General features: G+C 39.0%; 1 protein-coding gene across 1 annotated transcript in view; it reads left to right on the top strand.

Annotated features, from left to right (window-relative positions):
* The first annotated feature begins 19,221 nt into the window (after nt 1-19,221).
* The window catches only part of RXFP2 (relaxin family peptide receptor 2), a 43,802-nt gene continuing 41,293 nt past the window's right edge, over nt 19,222-21,730 (top strand). Inside the window, exon 1 of the mRNA XM_067563297.1 lies at nt 19,222-19,274. Within this exon, the coding sequence (XP_067419398.1) occupies nt 19,232-19,274 (43 nt within the window). The 5' untranslated portion in view covers nt 19,222-19,231. The remainder of the gene's footprint in view (nt 19,275-21,730) is intronic.

A 21,730-nucleotide genomic window follows, 5' to 3' on the forward strand; every position in this document is an offset into this window, starting at 1 on the left:
ATCACACCAGGCACACAAATTTTTAGAGGAAAGATTGTTAATGGTAGACAGTTTTATTAATCTGGACCTCAGAGGGAAACATGAAATAGCTTGTTCTACGACTTGAGGGTTTTTTGTTTTCATTTAACAATTGCTGTGTTTCTTGGTAAACAAATTGCAAATCTGATACCTGCGGCTTCTGTTGCCAGTGAGAGCAAAGATAAAATTAAAATAGAAAAGATGAAGTCGTGTCTGCACATAAGAATGGAGCTTACTTGTTTTAAAGTCATTTCTGCAATTGACTGACCTACAGCAGCTATGAGAAAACTGCAAGAAGACTTCCTGCTTGGGTATATAAGATGAACTATTTCACTCTGTGTATGTGCACATGGTTAATTTGCAGGATTAGGGACTTGATCATACTCTTACTAAATTCAAATTTGCTGTTGATTTTAGTGGTGCAGAAGCAGATATTTGGGTCTGTAGATTGAAAACACTGCAGCAGGGACCTCAACTTTGTATTTGACCATCAAGCACTACAGCCACCTATGGTATTATATAAACAATAATCTCTATAAGAAAACTAAGCAGGTGGGGCTTCATCCTGAAAGGAGCTGGGTGCTCTATTTTTGACCCAACAAAGCACTTAAGCAGATGTTTAATTTTAAGCATCTATTGGGCCTACTCACATACTTTAAGAAACTGTTTAAGTGCTTTGTTGATTCAGGAGCAGAATGTTCAGCCCATCACAGGACTGAGCTCTTGTATCACACTTTTTTTTAAATCTGAGATCTCAAAGCACTCTACAAAGGTGGGGAAAGAGAATTTTCTATAATAATCATAGAAGATTAGGGTTGGAAGGTACCTCAGGAGGTCATCTAGTCCAACCCCAACTAAATAATCATTAGCTAAATAATGTATCATAATGATAAAATATAGCTTCTCTCATTGATTTGGTCCAATGGTTGTGAATTTACTATTGCTTTAATATCCAATGTTCCCAATGTATCTTTCAAAGCCAATAACAAAGGTGTATCTCTTTGTTCTTTACAATCAAAGATACTGTACTACATATTAAGTGAAGGGGACATGCAGGAAAGAAATACTATACAAATGAAACACACCGGCTCTTAGTGGCTTTTCATGACTGGATTGGAAGGAGGACTGTTTCTTTCTCTTTTTAGAAATAGAACATTTAATTGTTCTGGCAATTTTTGATAACTGAAGCTGGCTTATACAATGGGGTCATAAACTGATTTGGTAGAATCACTGCAGAGAGTTTTATCAAATAAAAACACCTTGCCCTATGTATTGAAAAAGTAGTAGTGTAGAATAGTTCCATAACCATCCACCATGCTGGCAGCAAAGCTAACGTTGCAGAGATCTCAAGTATTGTTTTATTAGTAGTGATAGGATTATAGTAATGCTTAGAGGCCCTGAATGAGACTCATTCTGCTTTGTAATGTACACATGTGATATACTTACCTTTGGTAAGAGACAGCCCCTGTTCAGAGAGTTTGCAATCAAAATAAACGATATAGCTCCCCACCCCTTTAGCAAGGGGGCTGTGCCCCAAGAGAAGAGAGATCTCTTTTGGGTCTCTGAAATCTGCAACAGAATCCTGCATTGTTGACTTCCCCTGCAGCAGGAGGGATGGGGAAGGGGACGTGACCAACCCCCACAGTCAACCTGGCAACCTCCTGCCTCCTCCAGTGTGAGGAGAGGAGACAATAGCCATCCCTAGCAGCCAATTAGAGGGCAGAAGGCTACGAGGCAGACTGCAAGCAGTCTGACAGAGCCCCAGTTGTGCAGGAAAGCAGGAGGGAGGCTAGTAATAGCCCCACATTCCCTCCACAAGGCAGAGACCAGCTGGGGAGTAGAACGGAGAGGTTTCCCTGAAACCTGCCAACATCATACATGCAGGCCCAGCAACTGGTCTGACAGTAACCTCAGTCTGCAGACAATTCGCTCCTTCTGCCCCAGGCTTCCAGTATCAGGAGACAGCCCATCTCTCCCGCTTGCCCTGCAGCCAGCCTGCACCAGATCTGAGATTTTGGATCCAGAGACCCGACCTGTTTACACTTGAAGCTGTGGGTTTCAAGCTTTACAGGCCACCAGTAGCGTTCCTGAAGGGAACGGGCAGTTAGTCCCTTTCCAGCCATCCCTATGGAGGATCTGCTTGCCTGAACTGGTCTCTTGATCTCTCAGCCAGAAAATGAACCTGTGTGAGTACCCTGTATTGTAGTTAAGTAGTTAAGGTTTAATTATGCACCTGTGAAAGGGCTTTCATCTACCTGGTGCCTCAAGACTCTATACTGCCAATTCCCAGTATAATAAAGCATCTCCTTACAGGCCTGCAACCTGTCCCCATGTGCACTATCTGGGTATCTGAGACATGGAGGACAGACAGCACTGAGTGGGGAGACATTTCTGTTTAGAAACATTGGGGTAGTATGTTTACTGGCATAGCCGTTAATAATTAAAAAGCATTACTGACATCTCTAATCATTTAATATTTTTACTGGTTGTATGTGTCTGTCTAATCACATCCTTACATGAGATTTATAGTTGCTTTTTTTAGTTTTATTTGTGTGAGTTTGATTTATTTGTATGCAGTGTTGTAGCCATGTTGATCCTAAGATGTTAAAGAGAAAAAGTGGATGAGGCATATTTTTTATTGAACCAGCTTCTGTTAGTGAGACAAGCTTTTGAGCTTACACAGAGCTTTCTTCGGGTCTGAGAAAGGTACTCAGAGTGTCACAGCTAAATACAAGGTGGAACTGATTGCTTAGCATAAGTATTCTAAGAGACCAGTCAAGCTGATTAACACCTCTGCAGTCATAGAAGGGAAAAGAAGGAAGGGGAGGGGGGGAAATTGCATTGGATTTTGAGTTTAAGGGCGGTAGCTACTGCCTAAGTGTAGTTAACGCCTTGTCTCACTGAAGGCAGCGCCAAGTAGCTTTATCCTTTAGCACACGAGGAAGAGGAGTTGATCACCTACAAGCAGCACCATGAAATGAGCCTGGGTAACAGAAACTTTGGAACTGGCCAGAGACTATAAGATACCTCTCTGCAGTTTGCACATCATACAAGTACTAAGCCAGCACTGAAATGGGGAGTATAACAAGATAGTAAATATTATCTTTGTTGTACAGATGGGGAACCTTTGACTCCCCTTCATGCTGGATTGGCTGTGTGCCAAACCGATCTCCTAAAATGAGTTTGAGTAGCCTGAAGGTAATTGTTAATTACAGCAACTATAGCCACTTTCCCTTCTGCCAGCTGCATGCTCTATGCCAGCTACAGAGCAAGGATGTTGTAGGAAGAGCTTGATGGTGTAGAGTCACCCCAAGGAGTCCCCTACTTTGAGGAGATATCCCTGTAGTAAGCTATTCAGAAATCAGAATTGCTTTTTTCCCTTTGCTAATTGGAGAAAGAGACAGCACAAAACACAGACTTTCTTAAGTTACACTGATATGTGCAGATCCAAAAGAACACTGAGGGCCTGTAAGAGATCATATTATAATCCAGTGCATGTGCACAAAATATATTTTTAAATTTCATGTAACTTTGACCAATTGCAATAATTTTACCCAAACCACTGAAAAAAAATCTGATTTAAGGACTGTCACTGTGCTAAATTTCAAGTTCCTACCATCTATTGATGTAATGTAGAGCTGTTCAATGAAAGTCGCACACTTTTTTTTTTAAATAGGAAAGGTTAACGGTTTTCCCCCCACACCTCATTATCAAAAACAGCTGAATAGTTTTGGCTTAACCTGTTAAACTCTCTCATATAATAAACGTGCCAGATTTCAAACAGAAAGGTAAATGTTTGAAGAAGTTTTTAAACAAATGAAAATGACCTCATCAAACTGGAAATGTTTGAGCAGTCCTCAGTAAAGGTGTCTTTGCACCTCTAATAAAAAAAAATCCACAAATCCAAGTAGAAAATTTAAAATCATAAGCTCTTAGGTACCATTAAAGTAAAAGAAGTTGTGCATCATGTCAAGTACTTGTTACAAACGTCCTTCCTAAATCCAAAATTTAATCTGTGCTCTCTATACACGCCCTATAGAACTCTCATGTATTTTGGAGATTTTGTTCTTTTTTGTGTGTACTGTACCTCTAGTTCTAGCACTCTCTTCTATGCAGAGTACAGCAGCTATTTTGGGGGAGGTTTTCAAAGGCACACTAGGTAGCTAGATAATGAAGTTAATATGAATTGGGGGTATGATTTGAACTGTGTGCCTTTTGAAAATCTTCCCTTTCGTTGACAGGCTCAGTACAAACTGTCAATGAAGACATGCACCCTGTTCTCTCTCATGGAAATGTTTGCTTCTTGCTCTTGTTTTTCAGTCTAAAATAAAAAAGTTATTAATAGTTAGTTATAAAAGATTCTGATTGCATTTTGTGTTTGGAAAACATAGTAGCACACCATTTTATTAAATTTAATAGATGTTTCAATATTGTCAACTAAGTTTCTCAGTGTAATTGCTTTTTTTTAAAAAAACTTTAAATTTAACTTCAACATTAGAAATTCTCCACAACTTGTGTGACGAATCGATTTTAATGGAAAAACAGTTCATACAAATTGAATTATTTAAGAAGTTAAAATGTTCCTCAATTGGGGAAATATCAGAGATTACCAAATTATAAAATGTGAATTGATCTCTGTTTCCTGTGTAATACTTGAGGGTTTGAGCAGTCTTTTCTACTCTTTCTACCCTGTCTCCTCATCCTGTGTACTTAGTTATTGCAGTCTTGAACTAAAAATCCTCTTTTATGTTTGCTTTCCTGTTAGACTCTACGGTTACAGTGGCTATTTATAATCCTTAATTTTTTGGGTGTAAAAAAAAATGCATAAACATGGACTGTATGAATAAGTAAAAAAGCACAAGTCCAGAAGAGACCACTGTGATCATGTAGTCTGATCTCCTATATAACATAGGCCAGAGGATTAGCCCAAAATTTCTTTTGAACAGGATCACATCTGTCTGAAAAACATCCAGTTTTGATTAAAAAATTGCCAGTTATGGAGAACACACCCGTGATAAATTGTTCTAGTGGTCTCCTGAGTCCCACTCTAGTGCTCGTCCCACTATTCCACACTACTTAAACTCAGTTGCAGACTAGAATCCTGGAAGATACAGACCTGTAGAAGGAATACCTAGTGTGCAAAGTAACTACATCCAACTTGGATGGAATTTCTAGCTAACTAAGAAAAAAAATCATGCCAGTAGAGGTATTACTATCATTAGTTAGAAAAAAAAGTGTTTTGAATTCTGGATTTTAAAAACATTATTAATTTGTGAACATCTTTTTAAGTGCTTTCTTCTTCTGCTACCTTTTAAAAATGTTTATTAATGCATATGTTAAGAGGTGCCACCTTGTGGATTTGAGAGGAACTTTGTAAAGTGTGCTTAGACAAACATTGGAGCAGTCTTTTAGACTTTGTCTGAACAGCATGTTTTGTTTTGTGAATATCCATGATATATTCTCATTTCCTATATTCCACCCACTGGCTGCTGTATTTCAATTATGGAGATTTTGTTCTATACTGTTAATGAAGGTTTCAGAAAGAGTATTTTATCTAGTGTCTCATACAGGTGGAGTGCTGTTTACCGTACATTTTAGAAGTCAAGTGTGGCTATCAGTATCTATTGAGTAGCATGAGGTGTAGTTAACAAACAGTGTTTGGAAAGACGAGATCTGGCTAAAGTTAGGGAACACGAGTCAAACTTTTGGTTCTTGGATGTACTAGGACTGCTCTCTGTATCTTGAGCATTGAACATAAGCAAATGAAATTGCCATTTGACAAGTCAGTTTGGGATTTTAATGGTCAGAGAGGGAAACATAGGCAGTGGATAAAATTAAAAATTGGACATTTACCACCTCCAAGTTGTTACTTTATGGCCATACTCTTACTACCTTCCATTCTAATTATAAAGAATAGAGCTGACGGAAACATGAGGTTTTTGGTTCATGTGAAATTTCACTTTTTCAAATCAGAACAAACCCATTTTTAAAAATTCCTATGGACCAAAATCCTGAAAAAAAAAATTGTTTAGGAAACACCGACAAGTAGTGTTTCTGAAATGAGATCTACTCCCCGCGACCCTCACAGCTGCTGAGTAAAATTGACATTCTTATCAGTTTCACTCAGCAGCTGCCAGGGCTACCATGGTCTTTGGCTCTTGGGCTGGCTCACCATGTGGCCTGCTCCAGGTTGGGGATGCTGAGGGCTTTCAGACTCCCGGACCACCTGAGTTCCCTGAAGCCAGCTGGTCCATGAGCCTGGAAGCCCTGAGATCCTAGGCCTGGGACAGTCTGCATGGCAGGGCTGCCCTAGAGTTGCAGACTCTAGGAACCCATTTGAGGACTTCCAGGCTCCTGGCTTTGCAGCAGGGAAGCTGGAAGACCTATAATGGCTGTCTACACTGGAGCCACAAACCCTGGAAGCCTCTGGTTCATGACCTAAAGTCAGCCAGTGGGATTTGCTGACTTGCTGAAAATACATCCAATGTGAGATGTTTTCATCAAACCTGAAATGTTTCATGCATCAGCATTTTTGACAAAACTGTTTTGTCGGAAAATTTCTGACCAGCTGTAATAAGGAATTGCATAAATACTACAGTACAGGTAAATATCCCCATTTTATAAATATCTATTAAGTGATCACACTGTAAGTGTAAATGAGTAGGGAGAGTGGCACACAAATGAACTAAATAACTGATTAATATTTAGACTATCTTTCCAAATCTTGAGAAATGTGATAAGAATGATTCCCACATTTTCTGCAAGGTGGAATGAACTTTTTTAGCAAACACCTATTTTGGATTTGAAACTGCAGTTCACACTAAGCCATATCCTGATGTCCTTTGTCGAAGATTTACAGCTGGAGATTGCCGCCTTGGGGTAAGGCCACCTTCCTTACCTCTTCTGTTGTTCTCTGGGCAGCTGCAACCTTGTGGGCTGGTTCTGTGTTACAGGGTACAGTCCTCCAGCTGTGCCTTTCAGGGAGTATGTCCCCTTTCTGGGGATATAAAGCAATCCAAACAAAAGGAAAATACTCCCCTGACCCTTTTCCCTATGCTAGCAAGACGGAAGCCGTCTCTCAGGCCCCCAAGCAGTCTGTACCTGCTCCTCAGTGTGACCAAAGGTCAGGGCTTACTCATGGGGCAGGGGTGGAATTTCAGAAAGGCAGTGTTTGTAAGCCCCTCTGGCCGCGGGGGTGCTGCAGCAGAGAGAGAGAGAATAATCTCTTGAAGTCTCACTAAAAAACTGAAGGGTAATCCTCTGCTCATTAGGAATTTACACTCTCTGGGACTGAAGAGAATACCACAAAACCACATCCTACAAATCTTGTAGAGTATCCCAACCCTTCTATCATTTAGGAGTCTCCACAGGAAAGGCAGAAGATACAACACAATAAACAATAGTTCCTCCAACAACATATACTTTTGACAGAAGCCTCAATCAACAAATGACATTCACACTACCCAAGACTCCTCTTCCTCAGTTTGTAGGTCACCTGGCCCACTTTTTCCATACCTGCAGGCCATCACAATAGACAGATGAGCACTCGATATAATACAATCAGGCGACACCATTGAGTTCCTCTCCCTTCCCCCTTCAAAACTTTCTTCCCTGTCTCTCTTCATGAATTCCCTCAAGTGAGGATGTTCTCCCTAGAAGTAGTCTCTGTCTTTATGCAAAGAACCATAGGACAAGTACCTCTACCACACTGAGGGAAGGGGTTCTACTCAGATTGCTTCCTCATACAAAAGAAAGCGGGCTGGAGACCCATTTTAGACCTAAGACAACTCAATATCTTAATTTGCAAGCTGAGAGTCAGAATGATTACTTTGGCATCTGTCATCCTCTCATTGTCCAGAGGGGATTGGTTCCTAGCTTGTGGTATGAAGGATGGCTATTTTCACATAGACATCAACTTCTCTCACAGACAGTTTCTGAGATTCATCATAGGGAATGAGCATTTACAATATAAGGTGCTTCCCTTTGACCTGGCAACAGTGCCAAGTGTATTTACCAAAGTTCTCTTGGTTGTAGCAGTTCACTTCTATTGACACAGGTTGTCAGTCTTCCTCTGCCTAGATAACTGGCTACTGACAAGGAAATGTTACCAGGAGATGCTTTCAGTAACCAATGACCTGATCCACCTCCTGCAGTCACTAGGACTGTTCATAAACATAGAAAAGTCCACTTTGATGCCAGCCCAGTCCATAGTTTTTATAGAAGCAACCTAGACTCGATCAAAGCCAACACATTCCTTTTGCAGGATAGATTCCAGGATATCAACATCTTGCCATGCAACTCACACAGAGCCCACAGCTGCAAATCTGCTCCTGGATCACCCTCCTGGATCACATGGCATCTTGCACTTATATAACCCTATTCATAGATAGGGACCACACATTTCAAAAAACTTCCATTACAGAACAGGTAAGTAACCCTTTTGACCTAGCTATGCTCAGGCAGGACTTGGGAGTGAAAGGAGAGACAAAGATGACTTTAAACCATCTTTACATTCCTTGTTATTAGGTCCCTCTGGTTCCTGGACTGGTCATGAACCCCAAAGCCCAATCTTAGGGCTACTCTGATTGCCAGGATGTAGAGATGCCCTGGACATGTGTGCTTTCTCCTGGATATGCACATTACATCAGATGCAGAGGTGCTATAGATTAGAATAAGTACGAGATATGGCTAAAGGAAAAATTACTTGTTCCTCAAGGCTTTAGGAGGAAGACTGAGCAGAGCACAAATGTGACACTACAGCAAGAACTGAGAAAATATAATTGTCTTTGGGCAATTTTGGAAAATTAAAAAAATTACTTGCAATCACAGGACATAAGAGATTTTTTAACTCAGTTAAAAGGTTAATAAATGACAAATGAGCATAGAACAACAGAGTTTTCAACACGAGCTGAAAATTTCTAGAAATGTCTGCAGAAATGGAATGGCGGATTCAGAGTGAAATGAAGGCTCTGAGGTGTTCTCTAGTTTATCTTGAGAATTGTTGGTGAAGTGATGAGTGGATTTTCTTGTAGATATTTGTTAAATATGTGAATATAAGAGGGGGTATCTGAAAATGAGATGGACATAAGAGACAGAATTCTTGACATCTCACATATGTTATCAGAGTTTTCAAGTGACCTTTGGTGGTTTTGGCTTGATAGTTGACAGTTTTTCAAATTCATCCCTGCAGAGTGATGTTCTGAATCAATTTCTTAAATGAGCAGTTTCACCAAAGGTCATGGACATGTAAAACTCATGTTTGTGAGTTTCTTTTGCTGAATAAAGATTGCAAAGATAATAGACTAGACACTGAAATACTCTCTACACAATCATTATCTTGGCTAAGAGGGAGACATTGCAGTGATTGATTTTGTACTAAGACACCACATTGATAAGCTCTTTAGAAATACTTACACAAAGACATATGGTGCAACACAACTTTTATATTATGTCTATTTCACTTTTAAATGAAGGTTGTGAAGTGCAAAACTCCTTTTTTCCTATTATTATTCACAAATTATGAGGCTCCTGGTACATGCAACAAAGCCAGTTAATTAATCCATCTATACTTGGGTTCCTAGGGAGTCAGGAACATCTGTAGCCTTTTATTTAAAGTTAATTTAATAGTGTTGTATTATACCTCCGTGGATTCGGCTCTCTGGTGGCTACAGTTTCAAGCTCAACAGAGAGAAAGTCACCTTTGCTACTTTTTTCAGATTTAGAGCCTCTAGGAACACACAAAGACCAAGGATAGTGACCACACATACATTTACAAGTACAAGATCTAGTCTGTTTTTATAAGTTTTATTAAAGTTACAGTTAAGATTATGATTACCCGAGCATATAAAAATTCTATAAAGACCCATTCATAAGTTACAAATATAGTCATACTCACACCCTTAACGAAATTCTTAGGGTCTAATGGGTGCCTTGCCAATTGATCATCAGTTCATGGAGTTTTCCTGTAAGGAACTCATTTTACCCAGTTTGGAAGCCCTTTTTTATCTTGTTGTTCTGACCACACTAATACTCTGTGCATGTTAAGTGTCCATTCTCTTTTTTTCCTTATTTGTATTATGTCTCCCAATAATTATTTGGGTGCCCTGTTTTTCATAGGTTGTTTGTAATTCCTTTGATTCACATTAGCACTTACACACAGAGTGCACCCTGCAGTTAGGGCTTATGGTAGAGAAAATGTAACTACTGGGCATCTTGGAATCCAGAATTAACCTTATGGTCAATTTTTTGCAATACCACCCATTGGCACATCTTTTTTCCTGTAATCTTGTGGCATTGGGTCATTTTTTGGTCACTTATTTATGTCAAGCATTTCTTAAGCCTACGGGCCTATTATGGCTAAGATAAAATCTTACAGGCCTCAGCCTGTAGGCCTTACAATTCCACCCTACTTAATACATACTTATCCCTTCTGAATACTGATCAATCTCATATTTCTATAATCCTACAATTTATATCTATTTAGAATACAATGATTATATATGACATGATGTTAGTTAATCGTAACATCACACAATAAATGATAAAAATGAACTAAATGGCTACAGGAACATCTATTGTTTCCTCAGATAAGGGCTGGTCTGCCCTGGTAAGGTATCATATATACTGTTATGCTGCCAGTCATGGAAATAAACAGGTATTGCAGTGCAGCTAATGGATGTAATTATCTTTCAAGCTCTCCTTGCCATGGTGGCTGTTGTGCAACCACTTGAATAATTCATTGATCTTTCAGAAGAAATTGTTCTTCAAATAAAACTATTGAAAGTGATGACCAAGAATCAAATTGCTGGCAACTCTTCCTTGGAAATCATCCCAGTATGTCTTGCCTTCAGTGCTTATTATTATGCTCTTTTTGTACACAAAGAGCAACCATATACTTTCATTTTAAATTACTTATTTTAGGTTTTGCTAAAATCAGCAAAAGTAAAATATTCATAGAGAGCAGGGTGTTTGTGTGTCCTCTATAATAGCAAGTCTTGAGAATGTAATAGTTGCTGTCAGTTTACAGTGGAATGAAAAAGGAATAATGGCATCATAGTCTCATAGCTACATATCTCTGTCTTTGGGAATATCTCTATTCTTTGTTCAAGAAAATCTCCCACTGTCATTAATGGGAGATTTTCTTATGCAAGTTGTATTGAACTGAGATTATCAAAAAACTTTGTTAGCACAGAGTTAAGGTTGCCCAGTGGTGTCTTGTACTTTTCCAGTACATTGAGCTCAGCTAAACTCAAACTTGTGAAAACCAGGAAATAGAGAGAGAAGGTAATTCCAACTTAAACTTCGGAAAACTAGGGAAAACAGAGTTAATGTTCATGCCAACTGTGCATGGAACCTTAATTCTTCCCTGGAGATGGCATGAACCACTGGGGTTATGTCTACGCTGCAGGAAAAAAACCGTGCAACAGTGAATCTCAGAGCCCAAATCAACTGACTCAGGCTTGCAGGGTCCGCACTACAGATTTAAAAATAGCTGTGTAAATGTTCCCACTCGAGTTGGAGCCCAGGTTCTAGACTGTGACCCTCCCCCTCGCCAGGTTTCAGAATTCGGGTAAGCCCAGATCAGTTGACCTGGCTCTGAGACTCACTGACACAGGGTTTTTGGTTTGTTTTTTGTTTTTTTGTTTGGTTGTTGTTTATTTGCAAAAGGGTAGATGTACCCTTACAATGGTTCAGTAGGGGTGGTCACCTACAGTCACCCTGAAGGCCAGATGAGCCATTTAACCTATAAGACTGCAAACTAGGGGATTGCACAGGAACAGGCAGGGCTTCTATAAAACCAGGGCGCTGGTAACAGAAAGGAGGCTGCAGGAAGAGGGCTGTTGTCACACTCCCTGGGACAAGGAAGAGCAAGAGATTTAGACCCAAGAGGTAGGGTTTGTCTAGCAGATGCAAAAGAAAGGGGTTTGGCTACAAGGGTGGAGAATGAAAGCTGAGATAGGCAAGGTAGGAAGTAGTGCAGGGGAGTGGCAGGAAAATCTGTGGCTGCCTAGACTGTCGCTACTGGAGATAGGGCCTTAGACTGGAACCCAGAGTTGAGGACAGGTCTGGGTTCCCCTACCAGCCACTGAGTGAGTGGCACAATCTGGGCAGTCAAGTTGGAGGCTAACCAGGAGAATGTGTTCTAGCCACTGAGGGAGTGGCCCAGCAAGGGCTGCAGACTTAAGGACTGCCTGGGATAGTGAGGAAGACATTGATAGTACCGTGGAAGGGGAGGACTCTTGTGACTTGGCTGGAGGGCTAAGCCATGAAAGAGAGATGCAGCAGATTTTGAGGTGCAAGACAGGGGCCGCAGACTGAAAGAATGAGATGGGCTGAGGAACCAGCAAGAAGAGGGTGTGAGGCTGAAAGTGCTAATCCCCAGAGCAGGCAGGAGAAGGTGCCACCAAACAGTGAGTAGAGGTCCTCATTATAATGGTGCAATAATAAGTAGACATTAGGAGTTCTGTAGTTTGTACCACTTTTATGTCAGGAATGGTGCTCAGGGGTCTTCTTACCATGGGGATTGTCAAAAGTCAGGTAAGACATGAGTGGTCTGTGTTTTTGGGGGGAAGGGTTTTTTTGTTTTTGTTTTTGTGCTGTCTGACTGTGTACCTCCAGTTCCAAATGCGGTGTGTGGTTGACCGGGTCAGTTCATAATTCTGGTGTTTGTAACTCTGCGGTTCTAGTGTAGAAAGAACTGAAAGCATGTTGAAAAGTTTGCTGATGTATTGAATGGGTTGGATACTGATTTAACCACTCTATCCAATGAAAAAATGCAGTCAATAATTCATGCCAAGAGAAAAATATCAATAAAATGTAGAGTGAAAAAAGGGAATCAGACAGGCTAGTAAAAAACCATATCATATGTCAAGTAAAAAAGTATTTTGATTGGGTTCATCTGATGGTTATAGTGGAGAAACCAGATGGGAACTTCATAATTTGCATGAGTCTTCTAATATTTTAATTCAAATCTTTTGGAAAGTATCTTCATTTGCCAGTTAGAACAGAAATAATGGAGCAAAATGGCAAAGCTCAGGTATTCTCTAAGATGGTTGATGGTCCTGGAATCTATGAAATACCACATGACAAGATGAGTTCCAAACTATGCACTATAAATATTCTATTCAGACATTATAGATTATTTTTAGACTTCCTTTTTGTATTTTCTCTGCAGTAGAAGTGTTCCACAGGGCACTGAGACCAATGTACAGAGGAATCCCTGAGGGTCATGCTAGAAGAACATGACAAAAGATTGAATCCTGTATTTCAAACTATATGAGAAAATAGACCGAACCTGAACAAAATCAACTGCCTTTAAAAATGTGGAAATTGGGTACTTAGAAAAATATGTTTAAAGAAATAATACCTTCAGAAAATATATTACAAAAACAAAAAACCTAGACACATCAGTTGCACATGTAAGCAAGGTCTGAGTGGCCCTCCCCTGCTCAGCCAGCTGAAAGGGGGAGCACTTTATTTGCCTAGACTCTGCATTTGCATGAGTACAACTAGGTGCTCAGTATGGTTGCACTGTATCTACATAAGCACACTTAGGTGCTGAGCATGATGGGAAATGGTCAGTCTGGCTGGTATTGGGTTACAAATCACTTTAGTGTTAATTGCAGAGGTAATGAAACGTTGTCCCCCTATTGTATGAACAAATGGTAGCAGAGCTGTGCTTAGCCTGTTTTGATGGAAGATTCACTCTTGTCCGAACAGAACTAAAAAAAGGGGCTTTCAGATGCTAAAGCCCTGTGAGAGCAGCAGGGAAGGGAGGCTTCTTCCCATTGAGGCTGTACCAGCGCTGAACAAGGGCTGCCTTCAGGCATGGATTGACTCTCTCCTCCCACTGTTAAAAGGTAGAATTAATTATTCCTCTTGGAATCTTTTATTTTGTTAAAAGCAGGGTCAATGCTCCTGTGTCAGCAGAGGGCTTTCCCATGAACTGAGAGCTGAAATCAGTGAACTCACTGGGAGCTGAATCACTAAAGGAACTGGAAAACCTTGAGAGACTGACAGCTAGCAGAGGGGGCTGGCAGAGTCCCATGACTGAGAGGTGGACAATGCAACTACAACGGTTAGTAAAGCAGGGGAGAGGGAGAGGCGAAGAACACATCCCAGCTACCCTGGGATACCCTGGGGTGGGGTGGGTTCTGCTCGTGGTGTTTATGAATTCTGTTTGCACTGTTTTCCCAATCCAGTGCTATGTTATTTCCTTCCTTTTATTAAAAGGTTTATTCTGCACTTGCGAGAGGGGAAGTATTGCCTTTTGTGGGTACTCAGGGGATAGTGTGTGATTTCCCAAGTGACGGGGTGGGGGCTCGAGCCAGTTTGGTGTTGTATCATTGACAGAAACCCCCTAGACATAGAACATGGCCCTTGCTACTGCTGACTGTGTGGCAGATGGGTTACACACAGAATCTAAAAGATGCATTGGGTGATGAGAATTACGATTTCAGTGGGTAGATGCCTCCCAAGGCATCTAGCAAACAACAACTTTTCTAAGATGGCTCTGAGGACATGGCGTGCACGCAAACAGCAAAATACCTGTGTGTGTGTGTGTGTGTGTGTGTGTGTGTGTGTGTGTGTGTGTGTGTGTGTGTGTGTGTGTGTGTGTGTGTGTGTGTGTGTGTGTGTGTGTGTGTGTGTGTAAAATGAGTTAAATCTCCTAGCCAAAATAGATCCTGCACCCCTTGATCTGTATTGAGTATCAAGGCAAAGAAATTAAAAAGGAAATAACTGTGCATATAATCTTGCTACAGTCACACAGAAGTCTTTCTTGCAAAGTGGGAGCTCATGCAGACAGAGGCTATGAAAAAAGAAATTCTGCAAAGATGTAAGAATTATTAGCAATAAAACAGCAGACATACCCTCCAACTCCACAGCACAAAGACATGAACTTTCAGCAACTGACAGACTGTTGTTAAGGGAAACGATATCATAATTCTTTCTGACACATCAGGTTTTGAAGTAATTACATGAAGGACATAGTGATACTGAGATATCAAAAAGAAAAGGACAAGTGTCAATATTTTGAACCAATTTAAGTACGGACATAGACGAATATTCAGGAATTAGAATAGCACTTCAAATCCAGGACAGTCCACAGTGAAATAGATTGCTAAATGTAAAGTTAAGGAAATTGTAGATAGTAGGAAAGATCTGTATGTATGTGTCTAAACTATAAAGCAATATCATTGGAATGTGATACTATACCTTCTGAGCTATTATTTGGCAGGAGCATTCAACAAAAAAGTCGGTTAAAACCCCATGGAAGCAAGAAGTGTACAGTAGAACCCCAGAGTTATGAACACCTCGGGAATGGAGGTTGTTTGTAATTCTGAAATGTTCATAGAATCATAGAATATTAGAGTTGGAAGGGACCTCAGGAGGTCATCTAGTCCAACCCCCTGCTCAAAGCAGGACTAACCTCAGCTATATCATCCCAATCATCATAACTCTGAACAAACTGTTATGGTGGTTCTTTCAAACGTTTTACAACCGAACGTTGACTTACTACAGGTTTGAAACTTTACTATGCAGAAGAGAAATGCTATATTTTTTTTCATAGTTTACATTTAGCACAACACTGTACTGTATTTGCGCTTTTTTTTGCCTCTGCCATTGCCTGATTGTGTATTTCCAGTTCAAAACGAGGTGTGTGGTTGACCAGTCAGGTTGTAACTCTGGTGTTCATAACTCTGAGGTTCTACTGTATTTTGAATAAAAAGAGCAAAATAATGAGTGTGCAAGATTTTGTTTTTCTTTTGAAGCTTAAGTGATCATCTAAATCACCAGGTAATTCTGTTGGTCCTACCAGGCAGTAGAACAAGAAGAGTGGGGTAAACTGCAGTGAGTGATATAGATCAGTTACTATCAGACCATACTTCATACATAGAGATGCTGGAAAAATTCTGTGAAAAGTTAAAATTTTGCTAACCAGTGAATCAAAAAATACTGGTTTTATAATCAATTCGGGAACTGAAGTTTCTATCCTTAACCAAGATTTTGAAAAAGAGAATGAGTCAACATGCCATCAACTGGTTGAAGAAATGATCTTGAAATAAGTGAAGTTTGAAAATCTGAGTGCCATAAGGAATGAGTTAATAGTGAAACAGCCAGTACTCCAGATTACAAAGACACACACATTCTAGGCACGTTATTAAAAAATGATAGATTTTAAGGCCAGAAGGGACCATTATGTTCATCTAGTATGACCTCCTGCATATACAGGCCATAGAATTTCAGCAAGCAGTTCTGGCATCAAGCCCCTTAACTTCTGGCTGAGCAAGAACAGATATTTTGGAACTTCATCCAATCTTGATTTTAAAAATTGAAGTAAAGGAGACTCCATCATGTCCCTAGATAAACTGATTATCCCTACAGTTAAAAAAATGCATGCCTTATTTCTAGTCTGAATTTGTCTACCATCCGCTTCCATTCATTTGATTTTTTTTATGCCTTTGTCTGTTTGATTAAAAAGATATCTACTATCAGAAATCTTCTCCCTACATAGGTGTTTATAGAATACGATCAAGCCATCTTTCAAGCTCTTGGGTAAACTAAATAGATTTAATTTCTTTAGTTTCTCATTGCAAGGCAGATTTTTCAGAGTTGGGAGCTCATGTTCAGTTGGTTATCCACCAGGATCTGAAATCTTTTTCTGTGTTACTGCTTTTCAGGATACAGCCCCCATCCTATAAATGTAATGTACGTTTTTTGGTTTCTATGTGACCTTGCATTTTGTATTAGAATATCTTCAAACTTGCTATCTGCTTTGTAACACTGAATATTAGTTTTGACAAAAGAGATGTTTTGAGTTACTCAAAACACAGGAAGCACCAAGAGTGGGTGATGGCAAAAGGTAGAACTGACTCACTCTAAAATGACTAGCTAGGGCTGTCCTGAAAGGAGAACAATAAAAGCTGAGTAGAACTTTGTTGGCCTCTCAGAGTGCTTCTAGATGATAGAGGTAAAATGAAATATATTCTTTATGCAAATTATTATGTTTTATCAGAGAAATATAGATTTAGGGTTTTTTACTTCTATCTTAAATCAACCATATATTTTAGGGACCAAAGCCTGCATTCCTTACAATTCAGGAAAAGCGTTCATCAGTTGATTAAGCATTTTGACGTTAGGTTTTGACATGTAACATTATAAGGTGATCTATTTATCAGAAAAATAGGAAAACAGATTTTTCTCAAGTAAAAAAAATGTGATTGTAAATTAACATTATTAAATCATGTTCCTTATAGACCAGGCTTGCACAATTTCTTACCGCTTACCATTTTCAATTGATAAAAAGCTCTTTTTACAAAAAAACTATTCACCACAGTGATTGCAACCTTCAGCATTTTGTAAACACAAGTTGTTGGATTTTTGCTTTGGTTAATTTTAAAATTGGATTAAGCTGATTAGAAAAACACAACTCCACATAATGAAACAGTTAGGTTTTACTTTCATCAACAGCTATTAAGATAGTTTTCTGTAACAACCTGACTGTCATTTCTGGTGGTGCTGGAAGGTGTCACAGTAGCTGCAGAGATTGCTGTTGCCATAGTTGCTTTAGCAACCCCATCATGGCTTTGCTTCTGCTTTGTGGACCTGGAGAAGGATTCTTTCTGACCTAACACCAAAGCCAGTAAGGCAAAAAGTTAAGAAATCTGGGAAATATATGTAAATAAATATATGATGATTTAGTTGGGATTGGTCCTGCTTTGAGCAGGGGATTGGACTAGAATCGATGACCTCCTGAGGTCCCTTCCAATCCTACTCTGGTATGATTCTATGAACTCCTATGAGAATATTTGCTAACTACTTATGCTAAACAATCTGTTCCATCTTGCATTTATTGTCAGTTGTTGGCTGCGTCTGTGTGCTCCCCGTGTGTATGCTGTCCCAGCTCTGCACAGGTAACCGAGACACCACCACATGATCGAATTACTCAGCATAACCACAGATCCGCTTAGCAATGAAGGCACCTGGCCAGGTTTATTGCCAGACGAGCACAGCAGAAAGCACCCTATACGTGCTACAAGTTTACACTTAAATATTGTGAGCCCCTGAGAATGGATCAGCTCAGTAAATGGCACGACTTTCCGTTCCCCACTCGGCCAGACAAAGATTTTTCCTCTTATACCCTCTTTTATACATTGATACAAACAAATTACATATTACCCCTCTGACGTGTGTAGTTGGCATCTCCTAATGTGGTAAAGTACCACTCATTACCTTGTACTGGATGATTCAATCAAAACATCTCTATTTATCATATTAACAAGACATTTCTATCCATTATAGTGTCATTTGAGGAGGTCAGTGAGCCCTCGTTATTTCTGGGGTATTAGGATGTTCTGGTACCTTTCTGGAATGTGCTTATGCTTAGTACTTTTTGAAATGTGTGTTTGTTATACCATCCCTGTTCTTGCCAGTTACTGTGAGCCTGTCAGCACACTTCTGCTAACTTTGCTTTATAACAGACTTTATCATTGCTTTAGCTCAGGCCTCATATCTGACTTGTTATGCTAGGCCTCAGGCTTTATACCTTGCCTGTTATGCTAGGTCTCAGGCCTTATACCTGACCTGTTATGCTAGGCCTCATGTTTCAGCTCTTACTTTCTACTACAGCATTTATCTGTGACACTTGGAGTAGCTTCCCCAGACTTAAAGAAGAGCTCTGTCTGGCTTGAAAGCTTGTCTCTCTCACCAATAGTAGTTGGTCCAATAAAAGATATTACTTTTGTCTGTCTAATATCTTGGGACTGACATGGCTATAACTATATTGCATAAAATAAAATACCAAAGATGACAACTGCAGACAGACTTCCAGATTTGTGTATCCATTACGAGGGTACAATATTTTAAAAAATATTTCAGCGCTTTTGGAAAAAAAGGGAAAGGAATTTATTTCACCTGTCCAGTAAAATTAAGGTCCCTTGCTCTCTTTCTCAAACTCAGTCCATAATAATCAAGCAACCAGATAAAACTGTTACTTTGATTTAAATAACTGTAACAACCTGATGGGTGACAAGAGATGTATCCCTGTGTTTGCAAGCAGCTGACTGTGAACATGCTCAGTAATGTATGTGGCTGCACTGGAGTTCACTATATGAAAGCAGCTTCTAAGCTGCCCAGGAGCATAAATATAATTCAATTGCTGGAAACATACTCTTATTTCTCTCTTAATCTTATTAGCTTCAGACTGCCTGAAATGCTCCTTCTGCTCCTCCTTGTTGTTTTGTTAGAAATCAAAGGTAAGACTATTCCTTTCTTACTACTTTTATGAGTCTGAATGCACTCTAGTATAAATAAATAAAATAAATCAAGTATTTTCACTTAGATTATTTTGTAAAACAAAATTTTATAAAATGGTTTATTGTTTAAAGCAGACAATTTATCTTTGATTTCTTGATACTGCTCCCACGTCTAACCTTAATTACTGCAAACTCTGAATTCATATTTGTAGAATGTAAGATTAAATATTTAAAGTTTGTCCTTTTGAAAATATGTTTAAATTAATAAATCTTTGCAGAATCTTTGGAAGTTTCTTGCTAGTAGGAATGTATTTCCTTACATTTTAGAAAAAAAGTAAACATTTAATTCACTACTAAGCCTTCATTGATGCTAATTCATCTAATGCTAATATGACACAAAAATCAGCTTTTTCAATGTAAACACATTTAAATTTAGCATTGTATGTATATAACAGCATCCTGAATATCAAAAAAAGATGTTGGAAACATAATTATTTCTACTGGAAAATCTTTATTAATACAATGGTACAAAAAAGCTACAGTATTTTGTTGAAAAAAACTTTCCAAAATTATAATTTTTTGGTTAATTAAGATTTCTCTTTTAATAATGAAAAGTATTTATCACTTTGTGTTGTTTCCTGACAAAAAAGTGAATAAATGGTTCTTACTGAAATGAGTCTGGGAAGGAGTAACATTCTTTGTAGAAGTTTGAAAAGTAGTCCTGTAAATAAATAACAGTTTTCAAGAAATATATTCAAGTTGAGACATACTGGTGATTCACTAATAAGGCACAGAAATTTTAAATAAGGTATTTAGCAAACTAATTTAACAAAATACCATTCTGGGGGAAAAAAATCATATCTTGGAGAAATATTCTTTGTCCAGTGGACACAGTGGAAGAAAGAGATGGAACATGTCATGGAGAGATTTTTCATGAAAAAGTAATTCATGGTATGAAATAAGCAAGTGTGGTTTCCATTGTTGTAGTTGATGAAGGCTGTATCAGTGTAAATAATTTTTGCTTCAACTTGCTACTTCATTGTTCTTATATTTTCAATGTTTGCTTTACTGTAACAGAAAATATGATGACTCAACTTTTAATTACATAGGTTAGCGCATTTCTCTGATGGCTGCAGTTTGACTGGTGTAAAGGAAATTATGCATGTGGAAATCATTAGCTGGAAACCTGAGAGTGGTGATCGATAAGAAAGGATATTATGCATAAAAGTGTCATGAAGCTATAGGATAGGAATGTCCTTTGTAAGCAGAATTTAACAGAGAAACAAAAGAAAAGATGGAACGTATATATGAAACTGCAGTGTAAGCAAAATACTAGGGAGAAACAGGAGATGTGCACCATCTGGTTTTAATGTCTAAGGGGGGCCTCCTCCTTTAGGTAAAAGGTATATAACTGTAACTAAGAGAAGCAGGAGGGACTTGCAATCCTTTTGTTGCAAGTCTTCAGCTGAATAAAGGATTCTTTTCCTATGAAACTGTTTGTGTCTGTCTAGCCGTTTGTCTCAGCTGAAAGGGACCCTGACTCAATTACTTGCATGTGGGTAAACAGGTTTTATTTGCTTAAACCTGTGGCCATAATTCATGCATGTCCCTAACACTGGCTACAAACAAAAGTATGAAATTAAGTTATTACTAGAGTACCTGTTACCATGCTGTCTATTGACAAGTTGTCATATATATATATTTCTTTATTTTGAGTTCTACCAGAGTAAATTAAAAGGGCACCTACCACTCATTTTAGGTGCCACTAGCATAATTAAAAATACAGACATTAGAAGAGCTCCCTTGTTGCAACTCCAGCCTCTTCATTTGCCTCCTAACCAGCAGTAATAGGCAATAAAAAACTGAAACATTCTCTCCACAAACCATCTTCATATGGCTAGGTAGGCTTTGCAGCATGATCCTAATGTGTGTGGACAAATTCAGGCTGTTTCGGTTATGGGGCACTCAGAAAGAATGCCTTAGCAACCCTCTTTTCCCCCATCTCATTCTGAAGTAAGAGGAGTGGCTGCTATCTGCAAATGTGCTGGTATGGGATAGAGAAAAAGTAGTCTATACCAGGATGACTTTCTTATATAGACAAGCCTTCAGATAGCTAGGTTCCAAGCCACGTAGAAATAAAATGAAAAGTGAATTATCCATCTGCTTCAGAAGGTTTCTAATATTAACCCCCACCCCCTAAATGTTGCCAAATGTCTATATCTTAAATAAAGTATTCCCTATTGTTTTTGGAATGTCATTCCAGGGAATCACATTAGGAAAACCCACATTTGTTGCATTTTTCAGCAGAAAAAATGATGTATAATCAGAAGTGGATATTTGTTATTTGATTGGTAATGTTTAGGTATCAATACTTTATGAATGTATTATATTTGTGCAAGGGCTTTATAAACATACTGTAACGCATTGGTAACAGCACTTGATTATAACAGTTGCTG

The sequence above is a fragment of the Emydura macquarii genome, unplaced genomic scaffold (assembly GCF_026122565.2).
Source record: "Emydura macquarii macquarii isolate MOO-44397 ecotype Brisbane River unplaced genomic scaffold, CSIRO-AGI_Emac_v2 contig_2473, whole genome shotgun sequence".
Classification (NCBI taxonomy): Eukaryota; Metazoa; Chordata; order Testudines; family Chelidae; genus Emydura; species Emydura macquarii.